The 27,977-nt window shown below is 38.4% G+C and overlaps 1 protein-coding gene across 1 annotated transcript in view; it reads left to right on the top strand.

Annotated features, from left to right (window-relative positions):
* LOC307180798 (dedicator of cytokinesis protein 11-like) overlaps positions 1-27,479 on the top strand; it is a 46,506-nt gene extending 19,027 nt beyond the window's left edge. Inside the window, exons 2-3 of the mRNA XM_079911297.1 lie at positions 26,584-26,705; positions 27,316-27,479. Coding sequence (XP_079767423.1) covers positions 26,584-26,705; positions 27,316-27,420 — 227 coding nt within the window. The 3' untranslated portion in view covers positions 27,421-27,479. The remainder of the gene's footprint in view (positions 1-26,583; positions 26,706-27,315) is intronic.
* The last annotated feature ends 498 nt before the right edge of the window (positions 27,480-27,977 follow it).

Genomic DNA, 27,977 nt, shown 5'->3' with positions numbered 1-27,977 from the left:
GATTGCTGTCACTAAAACTTATCAAACTATGTTGAATAATAGTGCTTAGAATGGACATCCTTGTCTTTTTCTTGACCTTAGAGGAAATAGTTTCAATTTTTCACCATTGAGAACATTGTTGGCTAAGGTTTGTCATATATGGCCTTTATTATGTTGAGGTAAGTTTCCTCTATGCCTAATTTGGTGGGATTTTATCATAAATTGGTGTTGAATTTTGTCGAAAGTTTTTTCTGCATCTATTGAGATGGTCATGTGTTTTTTTTCCTGCAGTTTATTAATATGGTGTATCACAATGATTTACATTTATTGAAGGATGCTTTCATGCCTGGGATAAATCCCACTTGATCATGGTGTATGATGCTTTTAATGTGTTTTTGGATCCAGGTTGCCAGTGTCTGGTTGAGGATTTTTGTGTCTATGTTCATCAGCACTATGGGCCTACAATTTCCTTTTTTTGTGATATTTTGTCTGGTTTTGGTATCAGGCTGATGATGGACTCATAAAATGAGTTTGGGAGTGCTCCTCTCTCTGCAGTTCTTTGGAAGAGTTTGAGAAGGATAGGTGTTAACTCTTCTTTAAATATTTAATAGAATTCCCCTGTAAAGCCATCTGGTCATGTACTTTTTTTTTTAGGAACATTTTGAATCATATTTTCAACTTCATTACTTGTGATTGGTCAGTTTATGTTTTCTATTTCTTCCTGGCTGAGTCTTGGAAGGTTGTGCTTTCCTAAGAATTTCTCCATTTCTTCCAGGTTGTCCATTTTATTGGCATAGAGTTGCTTGTAGTAACCTCTCACCATCCTTTGTATTTCTGCAGTGTCAGTTGTTACTTCTCCTTTTTCATTTATAATTCTGTAGATTTGAGTATTCTCCCTGTTTTTCTTGATGAGTATGAGTAATGGTTTATCAATTTTGTTTATTTTCTCAACAAAATAACCAACTTTTAGTTTTACTGATCTTTAGTATTGTTTCCTTCATTTCCTTTCTATTTATTTCTGATCTGATCTCTATCATTTCTTTCCTTCTGCTAACTTTTTTTTTCTTTTATCTCTAATTGCTTTAGCTGTAAGTTTAGGTTATTTATTTGAGATGTTTCTTGTTTCTTTAGGTAAGATTGCATTGCTATAAACTTCCCTCTTAGAACTGTTTTTGTTGCATTCCATAGGTTCTGGGTCATCGTGTTTTCATTGTCATTTGTTTCTAGGTATTTTTTTGATTTCCTCTTTTATTTCTTCAGGTATATCTTGGTTATTAAGTAGTGTACTGTTTAGCTTCCATGTGTTTGTATTTTGTACAGATTTTTTCCTTTAATTGATATCTAGTCCCATAGTGTTGTGGTCAGAAAAGATACTTGATACGACATCAACTTTCTTAAATGTACCAAGGTTTGATTTGTGGCACAAGATATGATCTATCCTGGAGAATGTTCCATGAGCACTGGAGAAGAAAGTGTATTCTGTTGTTTTTGGACAGAATGTCCTATAAATATCAATGAAGTTCATCTTTTTAATGTATCATTTAAAGCTTATGTTTCCTTGTTTATTTTCATTTTGGATGATCTGTCCATTGGTGAAAGTGGGGTGTTAAATTCCCCTACTATGATTGTGTTACTGTTGATTACCCCTTTTATGCCTGTTAACATTTGCCTTATGTATGGAGGTGCTCCTATGTTGGGTGCGTAAATATTTACCAATGCTCTATCTTCTTCTTGGATTGATCCCTTGATCATTATGTAGTGTCCTTCTTTGTCTCTCGTTATACTCTTTATTTTAAAGTCTATTTTGTCTGATATGAGAATTGCTACTCCAGCTTTCTTTTGATTTCCATTTGCATGGAATATCTTTTTCCATCAACTCACTTTCCATCTTTATGTGTCCCTAGGTCTCAAGTGCGTCTCTTGTACACAGCTTATATATGGGTCTCATTTTTGTATCCATTCAGCCAGTCTATGTCTTTTGGTGGGATCATTTAATCCATTTACATTTAAGGTTATTATCAATTTGTATGTTCGTATTACCATTTTCTTAATTGTTTTGGGTTTGTTATTGTAGGTCTTTTCCTTCTCTTGTGTTTCCTGTCTAGAGAAGTTCCTTTAGCTTTTGCTGTAAATCTGGTTTCGTGATGCTGAATTCTCTTAGCCGTTGCTTGTCTGTAAAAGTTTTAAATTCTCTGTTGAATCTGAATGAGATGCTTGCTGGGTCAAGTAATTTTGGTTGTAGGTTTTACCCTTTCATCACTTTAAATATGTCTTGTCACTCCCTTCTAGCTTGCAGAGTTTCTGCTGAAAGATCAGCTGTTAACATTATCGGGATTCCCTTGTATGTTATTTGTTGTTTTTCCCTTGCTGCTTCTAATATTTTTTCTTTGTATTTAATTTTTGACAGTTTGATTAATATGCGTCTTGGCGTATTTCTCCTTGGATTTATCCTGTATGGAAGTCTCTGCGCTTCCTGGACTTGATTGACTATTTCCTTTCCTATATTAGGGAAGTTTTGAACTATAATCTCTTCAACTACTTTCTCAGTCCCTTTCTTTTTCTCTTCTTCTTCTGGGACCCTTATAATTTGAATGTTGGTGTGTTTAATGTCCCAGAGGGCTTTATGACTGTCCTCAATTCGTTTTATTCTTTTTTCTTTATTCTGCTCTGTAATAGTTATTTCTAATATTTTATCTTCCAGGTCACTTATCCATTCTTCTGCTTCAGTTATTCTGCTCTTGATTCCTTCTAGAGAATTTTTAATTTCACTTATTGTGTTGATCATAATTGTCTGTTTGCTCTTTAGTTCTTCTAGGTCCTTGTTAAACATTTCTTGTAGTTTATCCATTCTATTTCCAAGATTTTGGATCATCTTTACTATCATTTCTGTGAATTCTTTCTCAGGTAGACTGCCTATTTCCTCTTCATTTGTTACGTCTGGTGGGTTTCTATGTTGCTCCTTCATCTGCTGTGTGTTTTTCTGTCTTCTCATTCTGCTTAACTCTGTGTTTGGGTCTCCTTTTCACAGGCTGCAGTTTCATAGTTCCTTTTGTTTTTGGTGTAAGCCCCCAGTGGCTAAGGTTGGCTTAGTGGGTTGTGTAGGCTTCCTGGTGGAGGGGACTAGTGCCCATGTTCTGGTGGATAAGGCTGGATCTTGTCTTTCTGGTGGGCAAGTACCATGGCTGGTGGTGTGTTTTGGGGTTTCTGTGACCTTATTATGATTTTAGGCAGCCTCTCTGCTAATGTGTTTGGTTGTGTTCCTGTCTTGCTAGTTGTTTAGCATAGGGTGTCCTGCACTGTAGCTTGCTGGTCATTGAGTGGAGCTGGATATTAGCATTGAGATGGAGATTTCTGGGAGGTTTTCACTGTTTGATATTACGTGTAGCCAGGCAGTCTCTGGTGGACCAAATTCATGAAATTGGCTCTCCCACTTCAGAGGCACAGGCCTGACATGCGGTCAGAGCACCAAGACCAGGTCAGCCACCTGACTCAGAAGGAAAGAGAGATAAAAGAAATAAAAAATAAAAAAATATATAACAAGAAATAAAGTTATTTAAGTAAAAAATTAAAAAAAATATTAAAGAAGAAATTAAAGGTAATACAAAAAAAAAAAGAAAGAAAGAAGAGAGCAACCACACCAAAAAACAAATCCACCAATGATAACAAGGAGTAAAACTATATTAAAAAAAAATGGAGAGACAGAACCCTAGGACAAATGGTACAAGCAAGGCTATACAGACAAAATCACACAAAGTAGCAAACTCACTCACAAAAAGAAAAAAAGGAAAAGTGTATATACCTATATATATCTAAAAAAAAGGAAGAGAGCAATGAAATAAATAAAAAATCTACCAGTGATAATTAACTCTAAATACTAAAGTATGATAAAAATAAAACCCGAAACTGGTCAGTCACATACAGCAAACCCCACGTCTACAGTTGCTTCCAATGTCTACCCCATCAATTTTGGGATGATTTGTTGGCTATTCAGGTAGTACACCAATGCAGGGTACATCAACTTGATTATGGAGATTTAATCTACTGCTCCTGAGGCTCCTGGGAGAGATTTCCCTTTCTCTTCTTTGTTCACACAGCTCCTGGGATTCAGCTTTGGATTTGGCCCCACCTCTGCATGTAGGTCACCTAAGGGCATCTGTTCCTACCTAGGCAGAACAGGGTTAAAGAGTAGCTGATTAGGGAGCTCTGGCTTACTTAGACCAAGTAGAGGGAGGGGTATGGAATGTGGGGCGAGTTTGTGGCTGAAGAGGCTGGTGTGACATTGCAACAGACTGAGGCGTGCCATGTGTTCTCCCAAGGATGTTGTCCCTGGATCACGGGACCCTGTCATTGGCGGACTGCACAGTCTCCTGTGAGGAAATGTGTGGATTGTGACCTGTGCTTTCACATAGACTTCTTCGTGGCTGCGGAAGCAGCCTCAGAATTTCATGCCTGTCTCTGATGTCTGGCTGATAGCCGCAGCCTGCACCCATCTCTGGAGCTTGTTTAGGCAGTGCTCTGTATCCCCTCACCTCGCACGCCCCGAAACAGTGGTCCCTTGCCTCTTTGGCAGGTCCATACTTTTTCCTGGACTCCTTCCTTGCTAGCTGTGGTGCACTAGCTGCCTTCAGGCTGTGTTCATGCGGCCAATGCCAGTCCCCTCCCTGGGATCTGACCTCCAAAGCGCAAGCCTCCACTCTTATCCCCCACCGGCCCCAGTGGGTGAGCAGACAAGCCTCTCAGGCTGGTGAATCCTGGTAGGTACTGATCCTCAGTGTGGGAATCTGTCTGCTTTGCCCTCTGCACCCCTGTTGCTGCACTCTCCTCCATGGCTCCAAAGCTTCCCCCTCCCCCCTGCCACCACCCCCCATCTCTGCCAGTGAGGCTGCTTCCTAGTGTGTGGAAACTCTTCTTCCTTCACAGCTCCGTCCTCTAGTGGCCAGTCCTGTCCATATTCTTTTGTCTCTGTTTTTTCTTTTGTCCTACCCAGTTACATGTGGAGTTTCTTGCCTTTTGGGAAGTCTGAGGTCTTCTGCCAGCATTCAGTAGGTTTTCTTTAGGAGTTGTTCCACATGTAGATGTATTTCTTTTTTTTTCTTTCTTTCTTTTTTTTTGCGGTACACGGGCCTCTCTGTTCCAGTTGGGCTCTGCTATCACTGCAGGGCATGAAAGCTCCTCTCTCTGGTGTCCCAGTTTTATTTAATTGATGTTTCTTTTTGTTAATTTTATAAAATCAATACAATAGAATTGAGTGTTCGTAAATAGACCCTCACATTTATGTCAGTTGATTTATACCAGAGTACTGTGAAAGAATAGTCTTTTTGAGCAACATGGATGAGCAAAAAGCTACCTTTGTCTCCCCCCTTCAATCTACAACCTATAAAACATCCATAGTACAAAAAAGTAGCCTGTGCCTAGCACACAAGGACACTGGAGAATTCCCCATATCTATACATCTAAAGGTGGTTTGACTGGAACATGTAGAAAGTGCAGAACCTGAGGACCAGTGGAAGTAGTGTTGACAATCTGAGATTTCTGGCCAAGACTGCTGAGTTCACAGCCCCAGAGATCCCAGTAGTAGCAGGCAAGCAGTGCACAGGACTCCAGCATCCTGGCTATAGCAGTGCCTAAGGCCACAGGTAAGTGGGCAACAGTGGCAGTAGGACCTGAGACACCATCTCTCTAGCTGCTGAGGTGCCATAACTCTGGCTCCTGTTCCCCCTTGCACAGCAGCAGAACCCATGAACGTTACAACACTGGGCAAGGTAGGGGTGCCTGCACCACCAGGGCTCCCACTCTTCCCCAGCCCCTCCCCTTGCAGCAGCAGAGTTTGAAACTCAGGGATCCCAGATGTGGCAGAAGAGCCCAACATTCCAGTGCACAAGGCATCACTGCCGGCAACACTGGCAGACAAAGGCACCAATGATTTGAAGGCACAAGAAGCAATAACAAGGGCATAGAGCCACAACTATGAGAGAGACTGTGGGGGGTGAAAATTGAAGACTCTCCAGTGTAACCAGAGGCAGATCAGGTAAGAAAATCTGAAAACTTATGCTATAGCTCTATCTAGGAAAACAAAAGAAAGACCTTTAATTTCTAACTTGTTGATACTTCAGATGCAATGACAGAGTAACAACTTAATAAGTAGCATGAAGAACCTCAGTAACACTGTACCACAAAAGGAAAATGATAATTCTCCAGAAACCAAACTTAAATTCACAGATGATTGTGATCTATCTGATAAAGAATTTAAAATAGCTGTCATAAAGGAACACATTGAAATACAAGAAAACCCAGAAAGGTAATTCAATGAACTCAGGAATAAAATTAACAGAAGGAATACTATCAAAGAGATTTGAACTCTAAAAAATATCCAAACAGAAATTCTGGAGCTGAAGAAAACAATAAATGAGATGAAGAATGCATTAGAAAACATTGGAAATAGAACATATCACATGGAGGAGAGAATTAGTGAGCTTGAGATAGAAATCTATAAATGATACAAGTAGAAGATGATAGAGAAATAAGGTATAAAATAATAAGGAAATACTATGAGACCTATCTGACTCTTTTAGGAAGATCAATGTTAGGGGAATTGGTATTCCAGAAGGAGAAGAGAGGGAGAAGGGAGCTGAAAGTTTATTTAAAGAAATAATAGCTTAGACCTTCCCAAACCTGGAGAAGGAACTGGATATAGAAGTCCACGAAGCTAAGAGAACACTTAGATTTGCATTACAAGAAATGTTGAATGGAGCTCTTCTACCAGAATATATACTACAAAATGTAAAATAGATAGCTAGTGGGAAGCAGCCACATAGCACAGGGAGATCAGCTCGGTGCTTTGTGACCACCTAGAGGGATGGGATAGGGAGGGTGGGAGGGAGAGGCAAGAGGTAGGAGATATGGGGATGTGTGTATATGTATAGCTGATTCACTTTGTTATAAAGGAGAAACTGACACACCATTGTAGAGCAATTATACTCCAATAAAGATGTTAAAAAAGGAGAAATTACACAAAAGTTTGAGTAACATGATATATAGACAGAATAAGAAAATTGCAGCTATTAATCAGAATAGATTTTAAAACACTTTATTAGGACTTCCCTGGTGGCACAGTGGTTAAGAATCTGCCTGCCAATGCAGGGGACACAGGTTCGATCCCTGGACTGGGAAGATCCCACATGCCATGGAGCAACTAAGCCCATGTGCCACAACTACTTAGCCTGCACTCCAGAGCCCATGAGCCACAACTACTGAGGCTGTGTGCCACAACTACTGAAGCCTGTGCGCTTAGAGCCTGTGCTCTGCAACAAGAGAAGCTACCACAATAATAAGCCTGCACTCTACAACGAAGAGTAGCCCCAACTCACTGCAACTAGAGAAAGCCTGCATGCAGCAACAAAGACCCAACACAACCAAAACTAAATAAATTATTTAATTTTTAAAAATAATAAAATAACTATTATAGCATGAATGTTAAATGGGATAGAAGTAGATGAAAAACAGCTATATGTACTTAACTTGGTAACAAATTCAAAACATAAAAAAGGTATAATTTGAAACAAGACAAACAAGAGGAAGAAGAAAAGGATGGTACCCATATAAGTAAACGAAGATAAGAGATGATCAGCAGAAAAAGGACTATGTTATCTATGAAACATTTCATACAAACCCCATGGTAAACACAAAATATAAATCTAGAGCAGAGATATGAAACAATAAAAAGAGGAAACTCAGAAAACCAGCATAGAAAGTTACTAAACCACAATGGCAGGCCGAAACATAAAGAGAAAAAAGATATACAAAGCAACCAGAAAACAGAGGATAAAATGGCAATACTAAGTCCTCATCTATCAGTAATGAATATCAGTGTGGATTGATTCAATTCACCAATCAAAAGACACACAGTGGATGGTTGGATTAAAAATAAGGTCCAATTATATGGTGCCTCAAAGAGACTAACCTCATTTCTAAAGACAAACATAGGCTAAAAATTCAGGGAGGGAAATGATAGAAAAAAAAAAAGGCAGTCCAAAGAAAGAGGGTGTAGCCATACTCATATAGGACAAAATAGACTTTAAGCCAAAAATGGTAACAAAAGAAAAAAATGGAGTGTATATAATGATGAAGGGGACAATTCATCAAAAAATTAAGTTATTAACATATATGCACCTAACATAGGAGCAAAGTAAGTATAAAAAAATTACTAACAAACCTAAACAGTAAAATTTCATACTGTTTTGAAACAGTATGAAATGTCATAATAGCAGGAGACTTGAACACTCCAAATACATCAGTGGATAGATCATCCAGAGAGAAAGTCAACAAGCAAACAGTTGTTTGGAATCAAATGAAACATTAGATAACATGGATTTGATAGATTTGTGCTGACCATTCCATCCACATGTAGAAGAATACACATTCCTCTCAAGTTCATTTGGAATTTTCTCAAGGATTGACTATATATTGAGAGACAAAAGATGTCTCAATAAATTTATGGAGATAGGAAACATATCAAATAACTTTTCTGATCACAGTGTTGTGAAACTAGAAATTGATTACTGAAGCTGGAATAGTCACATATATGTGGAGACTAAACAACATGCTGCTGAACAACTATTGGGCCAAAGATGAAACCAAAGGAGAAATCAAAAATGACATGAAGACATGTGAAAATAAATATATGACATACCAAAATCTATGGATGCAGCAAAAGTGATATTGAGGGAAATTTATAACAATATATGTCTATATCAAAAAACAATAAAAATCTCAAATAAGCAATCTATCCTTACACCTAAAGAAACTAAAAGAGAAAAACAAACAAAGCTCAAAATTAAAGGAAGGAAGGTTGTACCTTTGTAAGAATTTGTCCATTTCTTCTAGGTTGTCCATTTCTTTGGCATATAGTTGCTTATAGTAGTCTCTTATGAGCCTTTGTATTTCTGTGTTGTCCGTTGTAACTTCTCCTTTTTCATTTCTAATTTTATCGATTTGAGCTCTCTCCTTTTTTTTCTTGATGAGTGTGGTTAAAGTTTTATCAATTTTGTTTATCTTCTCAAAGAACCAGATTTATTGATAGTTTCATTTATCTTTGCTATTGTTTTCTTTGTCTCTATTTCATTTATTTCTGCTCTGATCTTTATGATTTCTTTCTCTCTACTAACTTTGGGTTTTGTTTGTTCTTGTTTCTCTAGTTGCTTTAGGTGTAAAGTTAGGTTGTTTATTTGAGATTTTTCTTGTTTCCTGAGGTAAGATTGTATTGCTATAAACTTCCCTTGTACAACAGCTTTTGCTGCATCCCATAGGTTTTGGATCATCGTGTTTTTGTTGTCATTTGTCTCTAGGTATTTTTCGATTTCTTCTGTTCATTGAAGCACTATTTACAGTAGCCAGGACATGGAAGCAACCTAAATATCCATCGACAGAGGAATGGATAAAGTAGATATAGGACCTATGTACAATGAAATATTACTGAGCCATAAGTAAAAATGAAATAATGCCATTTTCAGAAACGTGGATGGACCTAGAGATTGTCATACTGAGTGAAGAAAGTCAGAGAAAGACAAATATATGATATTGCTTATATGTGGAATCTATTAAAATGATGCAAATGAACTTATTTAGAAAACAGAGGGTCACAGATGTTAAAAACAAACTGATGGTTAAAAGGGGGAAGGGGGAATGGATAAATTAGGAGATTGGGATTGACATATACACACTATTATATATAAAACAGATAACTAATAAGGACCTACTGTATAGCACAGGGAACTCTACCTATATGGGAAAATAATCTAAAAAAGAGTATATGTGTGTGTGTGTGTGTGTGTGTGTGTGTGTGTGTGTGTGTGTAACTGATTCACTTTGCTGTACAGCAGAAACTAACACAACATTGTAAATCAAGTATACTCGGATAATTTTTTTAAAAAAGAAAATAAAAAAATAAAGGAAGGAAATAATAAAGACAAGATCTGAAATGAATAAAATAGACACTACAAAAACAATAGAAAATGTCAGTGAAACTAAGAGCTGACTTGTAAAAGATAAACAAAACTAAGAAACTGTTAGCTGGACTCACTAAGAAAAAAAGGGAGAAGTCTCTGATTAAATGCAATCAGAAACAAAGGAGAAGAAATAGCCATGGTTGTCACATAAATATAAAAGAGTGTAAGAGAATATTATGAACAGCTCTATGTAAACAAATTGGCCAATCTAGAAAAGATGGGCAAATTCTAAGAATCATACAACCTTCCAAGACTGAATCGTGAAGAAATAGAAAATCTGAATAGACCAATAGCTAGGACAGAGATTGATAGAGTAATCACAATGCTCCCAATAAAAAATTCCAGTACCAGACGGCTTCACATGTAATTTCTCCCAAACATTCAAAGTGGATTTAATACCTATTCTTCTCAAACTTTTCCAAAAATCTGAAGGGGATGGAACACATCCTAACTCATTTTGCAAGGCCAACATCACACTAGTATCAAACCCAGACAAAAACAACACAGACACACACACACATACACCGAAAATTACAGGCCAATAATTCTGATGAATGTAGACCTCCAAATCACCAACAACACATTAGTTAACCAAATACAACAACGCAGCAAAAAGGTCATACACCATGATAAAGTGCAGTTATTCTAGGGATGCAAGAATAGTTCCCACAAATCAAGCAACATGATATACCATACTAACAAAATGAAGGATAAAAACGATTTGATTATCTCAGTAGGTCCAGAAATAGAATTTTACAAATTTCAACATCCATTTATGACAAAAAACGCTCAATAAAGTGGGAGTAGTAAGAGAGTATCTAAAGATAATAAAAGCCATATATGAAAAACCCACAGCTAACATCATACTCAGTAGTGAAATGTGAAAGCTATCCCTCTAAAATCAGGAACAAAGCAAGGATGACCACCTTTCTACTCTTGTTCACCATAATATTGGAAGTTGTAGTTGGAGGAACTAGACAAGAAAAGAAAGAAAAAGTATCCAAATAAGAAAGCAAGAAATATAAATATATAGAGAAAACACTAAAGATGCCACCAAGAAAACTGTTAGATACAATAAATGATACATTAAAATTTGCAAGGTATAAAATCAATATATAAAGATCTGCTGGGTATTTATATCCTAACCGTGAGTTAGCAGAAAGAAAAGTTAAGAAAACAATGCTATTTTTAATCTCAACAAGAAGATTAAATACCTAAGGATAAATTTAACGAAAGAGTTGAAAGACCTGATCTCTGAAAATTATAAGACATTATTAAAAGAACTTGAAGAAGACACAAACAGATGCAAAATATTCCATGCTCATGGTTTAGAAGAATTAGAATTGTTAAAATATCCATATTACCTACAGAAATCTACAGAATCAGTGAAATCCCTAACAAATACCCAAGGTTAATTTTCAGAGAAATAGAACAAAAAATGCTAAAATTTATGTGGAACCACAAAAGAACACAAATAAAGTAATCCTGACCAAAAAACAAACAAACAAACAAAAAACCTGGAGGTATCACACCTGGATTTCAAACTATATTACAAAGCCATGGTAATCAAAACAGCATGGTCCTCTCAGAAAAACAAATACATAGATAAATGGATTAGAATTGAGACCCCAGATAAAAACCACAGATGTATGGACAACTATTTGTCACAAGAGCAAAGAACATACAATGGAGAAAGGATAGCCTCTTCAATCAATGGTGTTGGAAAAATTGTACAGCCACATGAAAAACAAAAGCACAAAAAATAAGTAACATTTTACCACTATCTCACACCATACACAAAAATAAACTCAAAAATGATTAAAGACAAATTTAAGTTTCATTAGGCTCCAGTTGTTTATTTGTGTTGTTATTTCCATTTATCTAGGAGGTGGGTCAAAAAGATCTTGCTGTGATTTATGTCATAGAGTGTTCTGCCTATGTTTTCCTCTAAGAGTTGTATAGTGTCTGGCCTTACATTTTGGTCTTTAATCCATTTTGAGTTTATTTTTGTGTATGGTTTTTGTCAGGGAGTGTTCTAATTTCATTCTCTTACATGTAGCTATCCAGTTTTTCCAGCACCACATATTGAAGAGGCTGTCTTTTCTCCATTGTATACTCTTGCCTCATTTATCAAAGACAAGGTGACCATATGTGCATGGTTTTAACTCTTGGCTTTCTATCCTGTTCCATTGATCTATATTTCTGTTTTTGTGCCAGTGCCATACTGTCTTGATGAAACTTAAAAGCTTTTGCACAGCAACGGAAACAATAAACAAAATGAAAAGACAACACTCAGAATGGGAGAAAATATTTGCAAATGAAGCAACTGACAAAGGATTAACCTCCAACATATACAAGCAGCTCATGCAGCTGAATATCAAAAAAACAAATAACCCAATCCAGAAATGGGCAGAAAACCTAAATAGACATTTCTCCAAAGATGATATACAGATTTCTAACAAACAGATGCAAGGATCCTCAACATCACTAATCATTACAGAAATGCAAATCAAAAACTACACTGAGGTATCATCTCACACCAGTCAGAATGGCCATCATCAAAAAATCTAGAAACAATAAATGTTGGAGAGGGGTTGGAGAAAAGGGAAGCATCTTGCACTGTTCGTGGGAATGTAAATTGATACAGCCACTATGGAGAACAGTATGGAGGTTCCTTAAAAACTAAAAATAGAACTACCATATGACCAAGCAATCCCACTACTGGGCATATACCCTGAGAAAACCATGATTCAAAAAGAGTCATGCACCACAATGTTCATTGCAGCTTTATTTACAATAGCCAGGATGTGGAATCAACCTAAGTGTCCATTGACAAATGAATGGATAAAGAAGATGTGGCACATATATACAATGGAATATTACTCAGCCATAAAAAGAAACAAAAATGAGTTATTTGCAGTGAGGTGGATGGACTTAGAATCTGCCATGCCAAGTGAAGTAGGTCAGAAAGAGAGAAACAGATACTGCTTGCTAATACATATATATGAAATCTAAAAAAAAAAAACAGGTTCTGTAAAACCTAGGGGCAGGACAGGAATAAAGATGCAGACATAGAGAATAGACATAAGGACACGGGGAGGGAAAAGTTAAGTTGGGACGAAGTGAGAGTGTGGCCTTGACTTATATACACTACCTAATGTAAAATAGATAGCTAGTGGGAAGCAGCCATATGGCACAGGGAGATCAGCTCAGTGCTTTGTGACCACCTAGAGGGGTAGGATATGGAGAGTGGGAGGGAGATGCAAGAGGGGGAGGATGTAGTGGCATAAGTATACATATAGCTGATTCACCTTGTTATACAGCAGAAACTAACACAACAATGTAAAGCAATTATACTGCAATAAAGGTGTTAAAAAAAGTCTTGAATGTAAAGCCTATAACCATAAAACTGCTAGAAGAAAATATAGGCTGTTTACTCTTTGGCACGAATGTTAGCAATAGTTTTCTGGATATGTCTCCTCAGGCAAGGACAACAGAAGCCAAATAAAACAAATGGGACTGCAGTGAAATTAAAACCTTTTTTTTCAGTGAATGAAACCTACAAAATTTAAAATACAAGCTACAGAATGGGTGAAGGTAATTGCAAATGATATATCCAGCAAAAGGTTGATATCCGAAGTATATAAAGAACTCATAAAACTCAATATCAAAACTACAAACAACCCAATTAAAAATAGGCAGAGGACATTTTTCCAAAGAAAAATTTTTTCAAAGGAGCCACGGAGAAGGTCATGAAACAGATGTTAATATCACTAATCATCAGGGAAATGCAAATCAAAACAATAATAAAATATCACCTCACACCCGTCAGTATTGCTATTATCAAAAATACAGCAGGGCTTCCCTGGTGGTGCAGTTGTTGAGAGTCCGCCTGCTGATGCAGGGGACACGGATTCGTGCCTCGGTCCGGGAAGATCCCACATGCCGTGGAGTGGCTGGGCCCGTGAGCCATGGCCGCTGAGCCTGCACGTCTGGAGCCTGTGCTCCGCAACGGGAGAGGCCACAGCAGTGAGAGGCCCACGTACTGCAAAAAAAAAAAAAAAAAAAAAAGAAAACAAAACAGATATCAGTTTTTGGTAAGGATGTGGAGAAAAAGGAGTACTTATACGTTGTTGATGGGAATGTAAATTGGTGCAGACACTTTGGACAAGGGTATGGAGATTCCGCAATGAATTGTGAATATAAAAACAGAAATATAGATCAATGGAACAGGATAGAAAGCCCAGAGATAAAGCTATGCACATATAGTCACCTTATTTTTGATAAAGGAGGCAAGAATATGCAATGAAGGAAAGGCAACCTCTTCAATAAGTGGTGCTGGGAAAACTGGACAGCTTCATGTAAAAGAATGAAATCAGAACACTCCTTAACACCATACACACAAAAAACCCACAAAATGGATTAACGACCTAAATGTAAGGCCAGACACTATAAAACTCTCAGAGGAAAACATAGGCAGAACAGTCTATGACATAAATCACAGCAAGATCCTTTTTGACCCACCTCCTAGAGAAATGGAAATAAAAACCAAAATAAACAAATTGGAACCAATGAAACTTAAAAGCTTTTGCACAGCAAAGTAAAACATAAACAGGATGAAAAGTCAACCCTCAGATTGGGAGAAAATATTTGCAAATGAAGCAACTGATGAAGGAATTAATCTCCAAAATTTACAAGCAGCTCATGCTGCTCAGTATCAAAAAACACAAAAAAACAAATCCAAAAATGGGCAGAAGACGTAAATAGACATTTCTCCAAAGAAGATACACAGATTTCCAACAAACTCGGGAAAGCATGCTCAACATTGGTAATCATTAGAGAAATGCAAATCAAAACTACAATGAGGTATTACCTCACACCAGTCAGAATGGCCATCATCAAAAATCTACAAACAGTAAATGCTGGAGAGGGTGTGGAGAAAAGGGAAGCCTCTTGCACTGTTGGTGGGAATGTAAATTGATACAGCAACTATGGAGAACAGTATGGAGGTTCCTTAGAAAACTAAATATAGAACCACAATATGACCCAGCAGACCCACTACTTGGCATATACCCTGAGAAAACCATAATTCAAAAAGAGTCGTGTACCACAATGTTCATTGCAGCTCTATTTACAATAGCGAGGACATTGAAGCAACCTAAGTGTCCATCAACAGATGAATGGATAAAGAAGATGTGACACATATATACAATGGAATATTACTCAGCCACAAAAAGAAACAAAATTGAATTTTTTGTAGTGAGGTGGATGGACCTAGAGTCTTTCATACAGAGTGAAGTAAGTCAGAAAGAGAAAAACAAATCCCGTATCCTAACACATATTTATGGAATCTAAAAAAATATGGTTCTGAAGAACCTCAAGGCACAACAGGAATAAAGATGCAGACATAAGGAATGGACTTGAGGACACGGGGAGAAGGTAGGGTAAGCTGGGGTGAAGTGAGGGAGTGGCATGGACATATATACACTACCAAATGTTAGATAGTGGGAAGCAGATGCATAGCACAGGGAGATCAGCTCGGTGCTTTTTGACCACCTAGAGGGATGGGATAGGGAGAGTGGGAGGGAGACACAAGAGGGAGGAGATATGGGGATATATGTATAGGTATAGCTGATTCACTTTGTCATATAGCAGGAACTAATACATCATTGTAAAGCAATTGTACTCCAATAGGATGTTAAAAAATAATAAAATAAAAAAATAAAAAGTGAATAGTACTACTGTATCATCCAGCTCTCCCACTTCTGGGTATTTACTTCCTACATGCAGAAACACGAGTTCTAAATGATATATGCACCCCACTGTTCATAGCAGCATAATTTACAATATCCAAGATATGGAAGCAACTTAAGTACCCAACAGTGGATGAATGTATAAAGAAGAAACAATATATATATATATACACTAGAATTCTACTCAGCCAATAAAACAAAAGAAAACAAAACATGAAGTCTTGGTATTTGTGAAAACATGGATGAAACTTAAAGGTATTATGCTAATTGAAGTAGGTCAGAAGTAGAAAGACAAATAACATATCATTTCACTCATATATGAATATAAAAAAACAAGCAGAGAACAAGAAGAAACAAAATAAATGAACAAATGAAAGAAAAACAAGCACATAGGCACAGAGAACAATGTAGTGGTTACCAAAGAGCAATGTGCGTGGAGCAATATGGGTAAAGGCGATCAAATCTATGGTGATGAATTGAAACTAAATTTTTGATTTTGAGCACACTGCAGGGTATATAGATAGAAATATAATTTTGTACACATGAAAATTATTTATGTTTTAAACCAGTGTTACCTCAATCAAAAAATTTGTCCTTTCAACAAATGGTGCTAGGGCAACTGAATATCTATATGCAAAAGAATGAAATTGGACTCCTAACTTACATTACATAAAAAAATTAATTCAAAGTGCACATAGATCAAAGACATCAACGTAAGAGCTACAACTATAAAACTATTGGAAGATAGCATAGCATTAAATTGTTGTGACCTTGTGTTCAGCAAAATTTTTTTTAACTGAAATTTTTTTTAAGATATGACACCAAAAGCATAATTTAGAAAAGATAATTGGGACTCATTAAAAAAAAAACTTATGTGCATGAAACTATACTGTCAAGAAAGTGAAAAGATATCCCATAGAATTAGAGACAATAATTATATATCTTACATCCAATAAAGAATTTACACCCAGAATATTTTAAAAACTCAAAAATTAAGAATAAGTCAAATAATCAAATATTTAAATAGAAAAATATTTTAATAGACATGTCTCTAAAGAAATTATATGGATAATTAGCACATGAAAAGTTGCTCAACATCATTGGTCATCAGCATGTACTTATATTTGGCTATGTGACTTGCCTTGGCTAAGAGAATGTGGTCAGAAGGTGACAGTATACTAATTTTGAATTTAAGCCTTTACAAGTTTTGCATGCCTCTGTGTCTTTCTGTACTTTGTCAACTCCAAAAAGAGAGCATGTCTTGGCTATCACTGGGGTAAATGAGAGGCTCATAGACCAGACTCGAACCTAACCTATATCACAGAATTGCCTACCTGAATTCAGTTGTGTTCAGTAGTGCCACCACAGCCAAACTACAGATGCATGAGAAATAATTACTGTTGTATGTCACTGAAATATATTTGTTACAGCATGCCTGATTCAGTTTCCTGGCCCCTCAACACTGCCCAGTGCCTCTCAGTGTGGTACATTTTAAAGTTTTTCCTCAGCAGCCATGCACCATGGGAGGCATTTCTACCTATCGCACTTGCCATTGAAATATAAATATTCTCAAGTAGGTAAAACCTAGGCCAGCAAGCTCAGTTTAATTCCTGGTTAGGTCTTAATAACTCAAAAAGGCTTTTTGGAGTAACAGTCAGTTTTTTGTCATTAGAGGTCTGAAAGCTGATGATGACAAAACATTCGTCCAAGAATCCCTTTTTTATTATTATTATTTTTTTACATCTTTACTGGAGTATAATCGCTTTACAATGGTGTGTTAGTTTCTGCTTTATAACAAAGTGAATCAGTTATACATATACATATGTTCCCATATCTCTTCCCTCTTGTGTCTCCCTCCCTCCCACCCTCCCTATCCCATCCCTCTAGCTAGTCTCCTTAGGTAGGTTTATTCCTAGATATTTTATTCTTTTGGTTGCAATGGTAAATGGGAGTGTTTTCTTGATTTCACTTTCAGATTTTTCATCATTAGTGTATAGGAATGCCAGAGATTTCTAGGCATTAATTTTGTATCCTGCTACTTTACCAAATTCATTGATTAGCTCTGGTAGTTTTCTGGTACCATCTTTAGGATTCTCTATGTATAGTATCATGTCATCTGCAAACAGTGACAGCTTTACTTCTTCTTTTCCGATTTGGATTCCTTTTATTTCCCTTTCTTCTCTGATTGCTGTGGCTAAAACTTCCAAAACTATGTTGAATAAGAGTGGTGAGAGTGCGCAACCTGGTCTTGTTCCTGATCTTAGTGGAAATGCTTTCAGTTTTTCACCATTGAGGATGATGTTGGCTGTGGGTTTGTCATATATGGCCTTTATTATGTTGAGGAAAGTTCCCTCTATGCTTACTTTCTGCAGGGTTTTTATCATAAATGTTGTTGAATTTTGTCAAAAGCTTTCTCTGCATCTATTGAGATGATCATATGGTTTTTCTCCTTCAATTTGTTAATATGGTTTATCACATTGATTGATTTGCGTGTATCGAAGAATCCTTGCATTCCTGGAAAAAACCCCACTTGATCATGGTGTATGATCCTTTTAATGTGCTGTTGGATTCTGTTTACTAGTATTTTGTTGAGGATTTTTGCATCAATGTTCATCAGTGATATTGGCCTGTAGTTTTCTTTCTTAGTGACATCCTTGTCTGGTTTTGGTATCAGGGTGATGGTGGCCTTGTAAAATGAGTTTGGGAGTGTTCATCCCTCTGCTATATTTTGGAAGAGTTTGAGAAGGATAGGTGTTAGCTATTCTATAAATGTTTGATAGAATTCGCCTGTGAAGCCATCTGGTCCTTGTCTTTTGTTTGTTGGAATATTTTAATTACAGTTTCAATTTCAGTGCTTGTGATTGGTCTGTTCGTATCTTCTATTTCTTCCTGGTTCAGTCTTGGCAGGTTGTGCATTTCTAAGAATTTGTCCATTTCTTCCAGGTTGTCTATTTTATTGGCATAGAGATGCTTATAGTAAGCTCTCATGATCCTTTGTATTTCTGCAGTGTCAGTTGTTCCTTCTTTTCCATTTCTAATTCTATTGATTTGTGTCATCACCCTTTTTTTCGTGATGAGTCTGGCTAATGCTTTATCAATTTTTTTTATCGTCTCATAGAACCAGCTTTTAGTTTTATTGATCTTTGCTATCGTTTCCTTCATTTCTTTTTCATTTATTTCTGATCTGATCTTTATGATTTCTTTCCTTCTGCTAACTTTGGAGTTTTTTTGTTCTTCTTTCTCTAATTGCTTTAGATGCAAGGTTAGGTTGTTTATTCGAGATGTTTCCTGTTTCTTAAGGTAGGATTGTATTGCTATAAACTTCCCTCTTAGAACTGCTTTTGCAGCATCCCATAGGTTTGGGTCGTTGTGTCTCCATTGTCATTTGTTTCTAGGTATTTTTTAATTTCCTCTTTGATTTCTTCAGTGATCACTTGGTTATTAAGTAGTGTATGGTTTAGCCTCTATGTGTTTGTATTTTTTACAGATATTTTCCTGATATCTAGTCTCATAGTGTTGTGGTCGGAAAAGATACTTGATACGATTTCAATTTTCTTAAATTTACCAAGGCTTGATTTGTGACCCAAGATATGATCTATCCTGGAGAATGTTCCATGAGCACTTGCGAAGAATGTGTATTCTGTTGTTTTCAGATGGAAAGTCCTATAAATATCAATTAAGTCCATCTTGTTTAATGTATCACTTAAAGCTTGTGTTTCCTTATTTATTTTCATTTTGGATGGTCTGTCCATTGGTGAAAGTGGGGTGTTAAAGTCCCCTACTATGATTGTGTTACTGTCGATTTCCCCTTTTATGGCTGTTAGTATTTGCCTCATGTATTGAGGTGCTCCTATGTTGGGCGCATAAATATTTACAATTGTGCTATCTTCTTCTTGGATTGATCCCTTGATCATTATGTAGTCTCCTTCTTTGCCTTTTTAATAGTCTTTGTTTTAAAATCTCTTTTTTCTGTTATGAGAATTGCTACTCCAGCTTTCTTTTGATTTCCATTTGCATGGAATATCTTTTTCTGTCCCCTCACTTTCAGTCTCTATGTGTCCCTAGGTCTCAAGTGGGTCTCTTTTAGACAGCATATATACAGGTCTTTTTTTTTTTTTTCTTTTTGTGTTACGTGGGCCTCTCACTGTTGTGGCCTCTTCCGTTGCGGAGCATAGGCTCCAGACGCGAGGCTCAGTGGCCATGCCTCACGGGCCCAGCTGCTCCGCGGCATGTGGGATCTTCCCAGACCGGGGCACGAACTCATGTCCCCTGCATTGGCAGGCAGACTCTCAACCACTGTGTCACCAGGGAAGCCCTCAGGTCTTGTTTTTGTATCCATTCAGCCAGTCTGTGTCTTTTGGTTGGAGCATTTAATCCATTTACATTTAAGGTAATTATCGATATGTATGTTCCTATTACCATTCTTAATTGTTTTGGGTTTGTTATGGTAGGTCTTTTCCTTCTCTTGTGTTTCCTGCCTAGAGAAGTTCCTTCTCATTTTTTGTAGAGCTGGTTTCATGGTGCTGAATTGTCTTAGCTTTTGTTTGTCTGTAAAGGTTTTAATTTCTCTGTCAAATCTGAATGAGATCCTTGCTGGGTAGAGTAATTGGTTGTAGGTTTTTTCTCCTTCATCACTTTAAGTATGTCCTGCCACTGCCTTCTGACTTGTAGAGTTTCTGTTGAAAGATCAGCTGTTAACCTTATGGGGATTCCCTTGTGTGTTATTTGTTGCTTTTCCCTTGCTGCTTTTAATATTTTTTCTCTGTATTTAATTTTTGATAGTTTGATTAATATGTGTCTTGGTGTGTTTCTCCTTGGATTTATCCTGTATGGGACTCTCTGTGCTCCCTGGACTTGATTAACTATTTGCTTTCCCATATTAGGGAATTTTTCAACTATAATCTCTTCAAATATTTTCTCAGTCCCTTTCTTTTTCTGTTTCTCTTCTGGGACCCCTATAATTTGAATGTTGGTGTGTTTAATGTTGTCCCAATGGTTTCTGAGACTGTCCACAATTCTTTTCATTTTTTTTCTTTATTTTGCTCTGCAGTAATTATTTCCACTATTTTATCTTCCAGGTCACTTATCCATTCTTCTGCCTCAGTTATTCTGTTATTGATCCCTTCCAGAGAATTTTTAATTTCATTTATTGTGTTGTTCATCACTGTTTGTTTGCTCTTTACTTCTTCTAGGTCCTTGTTTAAAGTTTCTTGTATTTTGTCCCTTTTATTTCCAAGATTTTGGTCATCTTTACTATCATTATTCTGAATTCTTTTTCAGGTAGACTGCCTATTTCCTCTTCATTTGTTAGGTCTGCTGGGTTTTTACCTTGCTCCTTCATCTGCTGTATGCTTCTCTGTCTTCTCATTTTGCTTAACTTACTGTGTTTGGGGTCTCCTTTTTGCAGGCTGCAGGTTCATTGTTCCCGTTGTTTTTGGTGTCTGTCCCCAGTGGCTAAGGTTGGTTCAGTGTGTTGTGTAGGCTTCCTGGTGGAGGGGACTAGTGCCTGTGTTCTGGTGGATGAGGCTGGATCTTGTCTTTCTCGTGGGTCGGTCCACGTCAGGTGGTGTGTTTTGGTGTGTCTGTGACTCTATTATGATTTTAGGCAGCCTTTGTGCTAATGGATGGGGTTGTGTTCCTGTCTTTCTAGTTGTTTGGTATAGGGTGTCCAGCACTGTAGCTTGCTTGTCATTGAGTGGAGCTGAGTCTAGGTGTTGAGATGGAGATCTCTGGGAGATTTTCGACATTTGATATTATGTGGAGCTGGGAGGTCTCTTGTGGACCAATGTCCTGAACTTGGCTCTCCCACCTCAGAGGCACAGACGTGACGTCTGGCTGGAGCACCAAGAGCCTGTCATCCACACAGCTCAGAATAAAAGGGAGAAAAAAAAGAAAGCAAGCAAGTAGAAAATAAAAGTTATTAAATAAAAAATAATTATTAAAAAAATTTAAAAAGTTATAAAAAAAGAAAGAAAAAAGAGAGTAACCAAACCAAAAAACAAATCCGCCAATGATAGCAAGCAATGAAAACTATACAAAAAAAAAAAACAAAAAAAACCCTGGCAGAACCCTAGGACCAATGGTAAGAGCAAAGCTATACAGACAAAATCAGACACAGAAGCATACACATACACACTCACGAAAAGAGAAAAAAAAATATATATCGTTGCTCCCAAAGCCTGCCTCCTCAATTTGGGATGATTCGTTGTCTATTCATGTATTCCACAGATGCAGGGTACATCAAGTTGCTTGTGGAGCTTTAATCCACTGCTTCTGAGGCTGCTGGGAGAGATTTCCCTTTCTCTTCTTTGTTCGCACAGCTCGCGGGGTTCAGCTTTGGATTTGGCCCTGCCTCTGCGTGTAGGTCACCTGAGGCGTCTGTTCCCTCCCAGACAGGACGGGGTTAAAGGAGCTGCTGATTCGGGGGCTTTGGTTCACTGAGGCCGGGGGGAGGGAGGGGCACAGAGTGCGGGGTGGGAGCCTGCGGCGGCAGAGGCCGGCGTGACATTGCACCAGCCTGAGGCGCGCCATGCGTTCTGCCGGGGAAGTTGTCCCTAGATCCCGGGACCCTGGCAGTGGCGGGCTGAACAAGCTCCCGGGAGGGGAGGTGGGGAGAGTGATCTGTGCTTGCACACGGGCTTCGTGGTGGCTGCAGTAGTAGCCTTAGCGTCTCATGCCTGGCTCTGGGGTCCGTGCTGATAGCTGCAGCTCGCGCCTGTCTCTGGAGCTACTTTAAGTGGCGCTCTGAATCTCCTCTCCTGATGCAGCAGGAAACAAAGAGGCAAGAAAAAGTCTCTTTCCTTCGGCAGGTCCAGACCTTTTACCGGACTCCCTCCTGGCCAGCCGTGGCACACTAGCGCCCCTCAGGCTGTGTTCACTCTGCCAACCCCAGTCCTTTCCCTGCGCTCCGACCGAAGCCCGAGCCTCCGCTCCTAGCCCCCACCCGTCCCGGCGGATGAGCAGACAAGCCTCTCAGGCTGGTGATTTCCAGTCGGCACCAATCCTCTGTGCGGGAATCTCTCCACTTTGCCCTCCACACCCCTGTTGCTGCGCTCTCCTCCATGGCTTCGAAGCTCCCCCACTCCACCACCTGCAGTCTCCGCCCACGAAGGAGCCTCCTACTGTGTGGAAACCTTTCCTCCTTCACAGCTCCCTCCCTCTGTTTCAGGTCCCGTCCCTATTCTTTTGTCTCTGTTTTTTTCTTTTGCCCTACCCAGGTACAGGGGGACTTTCTTGCCTTTTGGGAGGTTTGAGGTCTTCTGCCAGCATTCAGTAGGTGTTCTGTAGGCGTTGTTCCACATGTAGATGTATTTCTTATGTATTTGTGGGGAGAAAGGTGATCTCCACGTCTTACTCTTCCACCATCTTGAAGCTCCTCTCTATTTATTTATTTTTGGCTGCATTGGGTCTTTGTTGCGTGCAGGCTTCATCTAGTTGTGGCGAGTGGGGGCTACTCTTTGTTGCAGTGCATGGGCTTCTCACTGCGGTGGCTTCTCTTGTTGTGTAGCACGGGCTCTAGAGCCCAGGCTTAGTAGCTGTGGCACACGGGCTTAGTTGCTCCACGGCATGTGGAATCTTCCCGGACCAGGGCGTGAACCCATGTCCCCTGCACTGGCAGGTGGATTCTTAACCATTGCACCACCAGGGAAGTCCCTGAACCAATCTTAAATTTGCTCGTTTGTTCATTCACTCAGCAAATATGTCTGCGTATGTATTATGTACAAGATATTATAGGAGGTACTATGGAGAATACAGTGGAGAACCAAGCATAAATCTCATCTTCAGTGAGCACATGATCTAGTAGGGGAAATGAGACCTATGTAGACATTTATAACACAAGATAGAAAGTAGTAGTTACCAAGAAAATGGCGCTATGTGATGTCAGAGAAGAGCGAGTTATTACTTCAGCTGGTGGAGGGACAAGTGGCTGGGAATTAGGTAAGGGTTCCAGGAGGAGATGGTGTTTGTGTGAGGCCTTAAAGGGCAGGGTAGAGTTTGATAATGCAGTTTTGGTAGGAAGGTAGAGGATTCCAAGGTGAAGGAACAGCTGGTACAGAGGCAGAGTATTGAGGGGTCTGAACAGGGAACCACAAGTAATTCAATAGGATCAAAGCACAGGGTACTGGGGAGGGAATCATAGGATGCCAGGTTGGAAAGGAAGCATCAGATGGTGGAAAGCCCTGAATGCCAGATTGTGGGTTTGATTTTATTCTGTTACTAATAAGGAAATACTGGGGGGTTGTAAACACTAGTAAGAGCTGTTTTGCAGGAAATCTAATCAGGTGGCAATATAATGGGTGAGGTGATTTGGAGCAGGAAGAAGGAAGGAAAGAGGAAATACCAGGTAGGGGGCTATTTCTGAAGTCCAGGAGAGAAAGGGGGCCGCACTATGGCTGTAACGGGGGTGGGTGGGTGGAGGAAAAGAGAATTGCAGAGGAATATACTGAACCTGGCAAGTGATTGGCTACTAGAGAGGTAATTCAAAGTTAGCACTAAAGTTTCAAAACTGGAAAGAAGGTATTGCCAGGTAGCAGAATTGTGGGTAGGGATGGTAGGTTTTGACTGATGTTGAGTTTGAGGTGCTAGTGAGACATCTGAGTGATGCCCGGCCCACAGCAGGACTGAATATTAGGAAGTTTCCTTTGTGGATAGGGTGGTCCTCTTCTAGATCCCCATAGAAATTGCAGTTCATTCAGGGTAGGGACCTTGCAGGTTGAGAAGAAATCTGGCAGAATGATGAGAACCTATGACAGTGCACCTCCTGAGCAACAAATGACTATTTCCTTATCCAAATCCTAGACAGATTGGGCAAGATGCTTAGTGGAGTGTGAGATGGTTGTTCTATGTGCCACTCATCACTTTTTAAAAAAATATATTAAAAATTTTTTTGAAGTATAGTTGATTTACAATGTTTCAGGTGTACAGCAAAGTGATTCAGTATATACACCTATATATATATATATATATATATATATATTCTTTTTTAGATTCTTTTCCATTATAGGTTATTATAAGATATTGAATATAGTTCCCTGTGCTATACAGTAGGTCCTAGTTGTTTATCTATATTATATAGAGTAGTGTGTATCTGTTAATCCCAAACTCCTAATTTATCCCTCCCTCCCCACCACTCATCACTTTTAACTGTCCATCCTTTAAGTGGCTTCACATCTTTGAGCCAGATGGCTTGTGCTTGACATTGTACCTTGATAGCTTCCAAGTGTGCTAGATGAGTTTTGACTGCAAGACACCCTTGGCCATGCCCTGATTGATTCACAGTGCAAAATGTTGCCTAAGCAATTCCACAGAGACAGAAAGGAGATCAGTGGTTGGCCAGGACTGGAAGAAGGGGAAATAGGGTGTGACTTCTAAGGGGATATGGAGTTCCTTTTTGGGATGATGAAAAAGTTCTGGAATTAGATAGTGGCAATAGATGCACAGCTCTGTGAATATACTAAGAACCATTGAATTGTATACTTTAAATATTCAGTAGATAAATTGTATGGCATCTGAATTATATCTCAGTAAGAATTTCTATAAGGAAAAAAAATGTTGCCTAAGAAGAAGAAGAAATATATTTTCCTTTTCTTACTTTCTGGACTGGAAACCTTTTGTCATTTTTCTAATTTTCAGTTTAACTACTTTGACAGAGTCCTTTTGCATGGTTTTTCTGCTCATGTTACTTTCCTCTGCTTTTTCTAAAAGAAGATCTCTGGGTAGAGCATTTCTGAAGTTGTACTAGTAAGATGCCCTTCAGGCATGTTTCAGCATCTAAGAAAGCCTTTCAATCTGCTTAGAGAAAGCAACATATTAATCTCTTTAAGAATTAAAGCATTTGCCAAATTAAACACGTGAATGAAAACATTCTAACCAGATTTGTGTTGACTTCTGTGCTCACAGTGTAAACACACGCACGTGTGCACACACAGACACACATACACACACGCACTCACGCAAAGTATTTCAAAACATCAGAAAGCAATGGCTTTCAAAAGTACTCTCCAGCCAACACCCTCTCTCATATGCCAGAACTCAGTCCAGAGCAAGCTTTTTTATAGCTGAGTTATATAAACACTTGAAGCCCAGAGTAATCTCTAAAATGGAAATACTGACATCGCTTGACTTGAGCAACACAGATGGCTCTGGCTTTTTTAGCTAGAACATGATGAGTTTTCTAATAGGAAGCCAAGAGGCTCTTTGGGGTAGAACTGTTAAGAAATGTAGAGACTGGGAGGAAAATCTCTCAGTGGATTGCAGTTGTAAGCACTGTGCCCTGGCTGCATTCTCCTACTACCCCTCTTCCTTCTGTAATCAGGAAAACTGCCCAGATAGATACTGCCTTGTATAAGTATAGAATGTAACCTTGACTTGTGACCTTAATTTTCTGCAGTCCCTTGCTTACCCTAGGGTTGCTGGAAGCAACAATGGTGATTGTTGTCTGAGATATGAGACTCTGTAAGGATGGACAAGAGACATCTGAATCGTTTAAAAAATAAGTCTACCAAAAATTCTCCCCCAATGTGTCAAGAGAATGAAATTGATGCACTTTAAAAGTTTTCAAGTGTTTTGGTGTATTAGCTCACTTTGGTCTCTCAATCACTCTGTTTGATAGAAGAGCTGTGTGTTGTTGTTTCCATCATTATAGTCAAGGAGGTAGCATGAATAACCTGTTAGTGGTCAGGCTAGGATTAGGAAGCGATACAAACTCATTGTTCCTTCCCCAGTACTCGGATGCCCAGTACCAGGACTCCCACATACAGACCTGCCCTGCTCCCCAGTGACCAGACATTGGTGTAGCTAATTGCATTTGCGATTTCATTTCTCATGGTTGTTTATTGTCTTGGCAGTTGGCTTTGCCTGGGTACCTTTGCTGAAGGATGGTAGAATCATCACATTTGAGCAGCAGCTGCCAGTTTCCGCTAATCTTCCCCCAGGCTACTTGAATCTGAATGATGTTGAATCAACAAGGGTAGGAAAATATCTGTATTTGTTGAAGGAATCATGATGAAGTGTTTTTTTCCTCTTTTTAAAAAACTGTATTGAAGTATAGTTGATTTACAGCATCGTGTTAATTTCTGCTGTCCAGCAAAGTGATTCAGTTATACATATATGATGAAATGTTTAAAAGGTAGAATACCGTTGGCATAGTCGATAGTTTGGTCTGGTTGATAGCTACTCAGAGTGTGGTTTGAGGGCCGGTGCTGGTCCACGACAAATAAGTATAGAAAATGAGTGTTGAGAAGCTTGTTTAATAGTTTGACAAAGTAACCTCATGTCTGTTGATTCTGATAACGATTTTTAAAATGGGACTTTGATTTTGTGCATAATGAAAAGAATTCATTTATTTAGTAATTTTTATTGTCATTTGGAAAAGTATCAGCCTGCAAAGGATTGGAAATTCAAAATGGTTTAGTGTACATTTATTCTAAAGACATGTTATTTTCTCCAATAATTCCCTATGTGCAAAACTAACACATTTGTTTCTGAAAGAAAATGTTGAAATGCATAAAGGCATTATATGTTGCTCATCTATCCATTGCTATGGTACAGAAACTCATGTGTGTATTTTCTCTTCACAGCAGTCTAATGTGGATATTAAGTGGGTAGATGGTACAAAGCCTTTGTTGAAGATTAAAAGTCACTTGGAGTCTACCATTTATACTCAAGTAAGTTTCATCACCTGAATTTTGTCAATTTTAATACTTGAGTATATTTCTGGACTAAAATAGACTATATTCGATTCTACAGCCTTAGAGAAGTTGTGGCCTGAAAGACTTTCTCATTAGTAATAACATCATTCTTAATAATAGCTCAAATTTAAAAATTCTTCTCAAATTACCAAATCCTTTTACCTATTAATGCCCCTTTTTTGTTTCAGGATTCTATCCAGCATAGCGTGTTACATTTAGTTGTCATATCTCCTTAGGCTCTTCTTGGCAGTGACAAGTTCCGAGACTTTCATTGTTTTTGGTCACCTTGTCAGTTTTCAGGACTACTAGTATTTTGTAGGATGGCCCTCTGTTGGGATTTCTCTGACATTTTTCTCATGGTTAGACTAGAGTTGAACACAGAAATTTGCAGTCAGTGGATCATGGCTGGCTACTACAGTTTGCTCTTAGCCTCGGCATCCATGAAATTAGGATCAAGTATCTGTGAGATGCCTCAAGCACAGTTTGAAAAATCACGGATGGAGAAGGTGAAGTCCACGCTCTTTGGTGTGGCCTACAAGGTCCCTCTCAAT

The sequence above is a fragment of the Stenella coeruleoalba genome (genome assembly GCF_951394435.1).
Source record: "Stenella coeruleoalba genome assembly, chromosome: X".
Taxonomy (NCBI): domain Eukaryota; kingdom Metazoa; phylum Chordata; class Mammalia; order Artiodactyla; family Delphinidae; genus Stenella; species Stenella coeruleoalba.
Note: the sequence above shows the minus strand (reverse complement) of the source record. Positions and strands in the feature narration are given on the sequence as shown.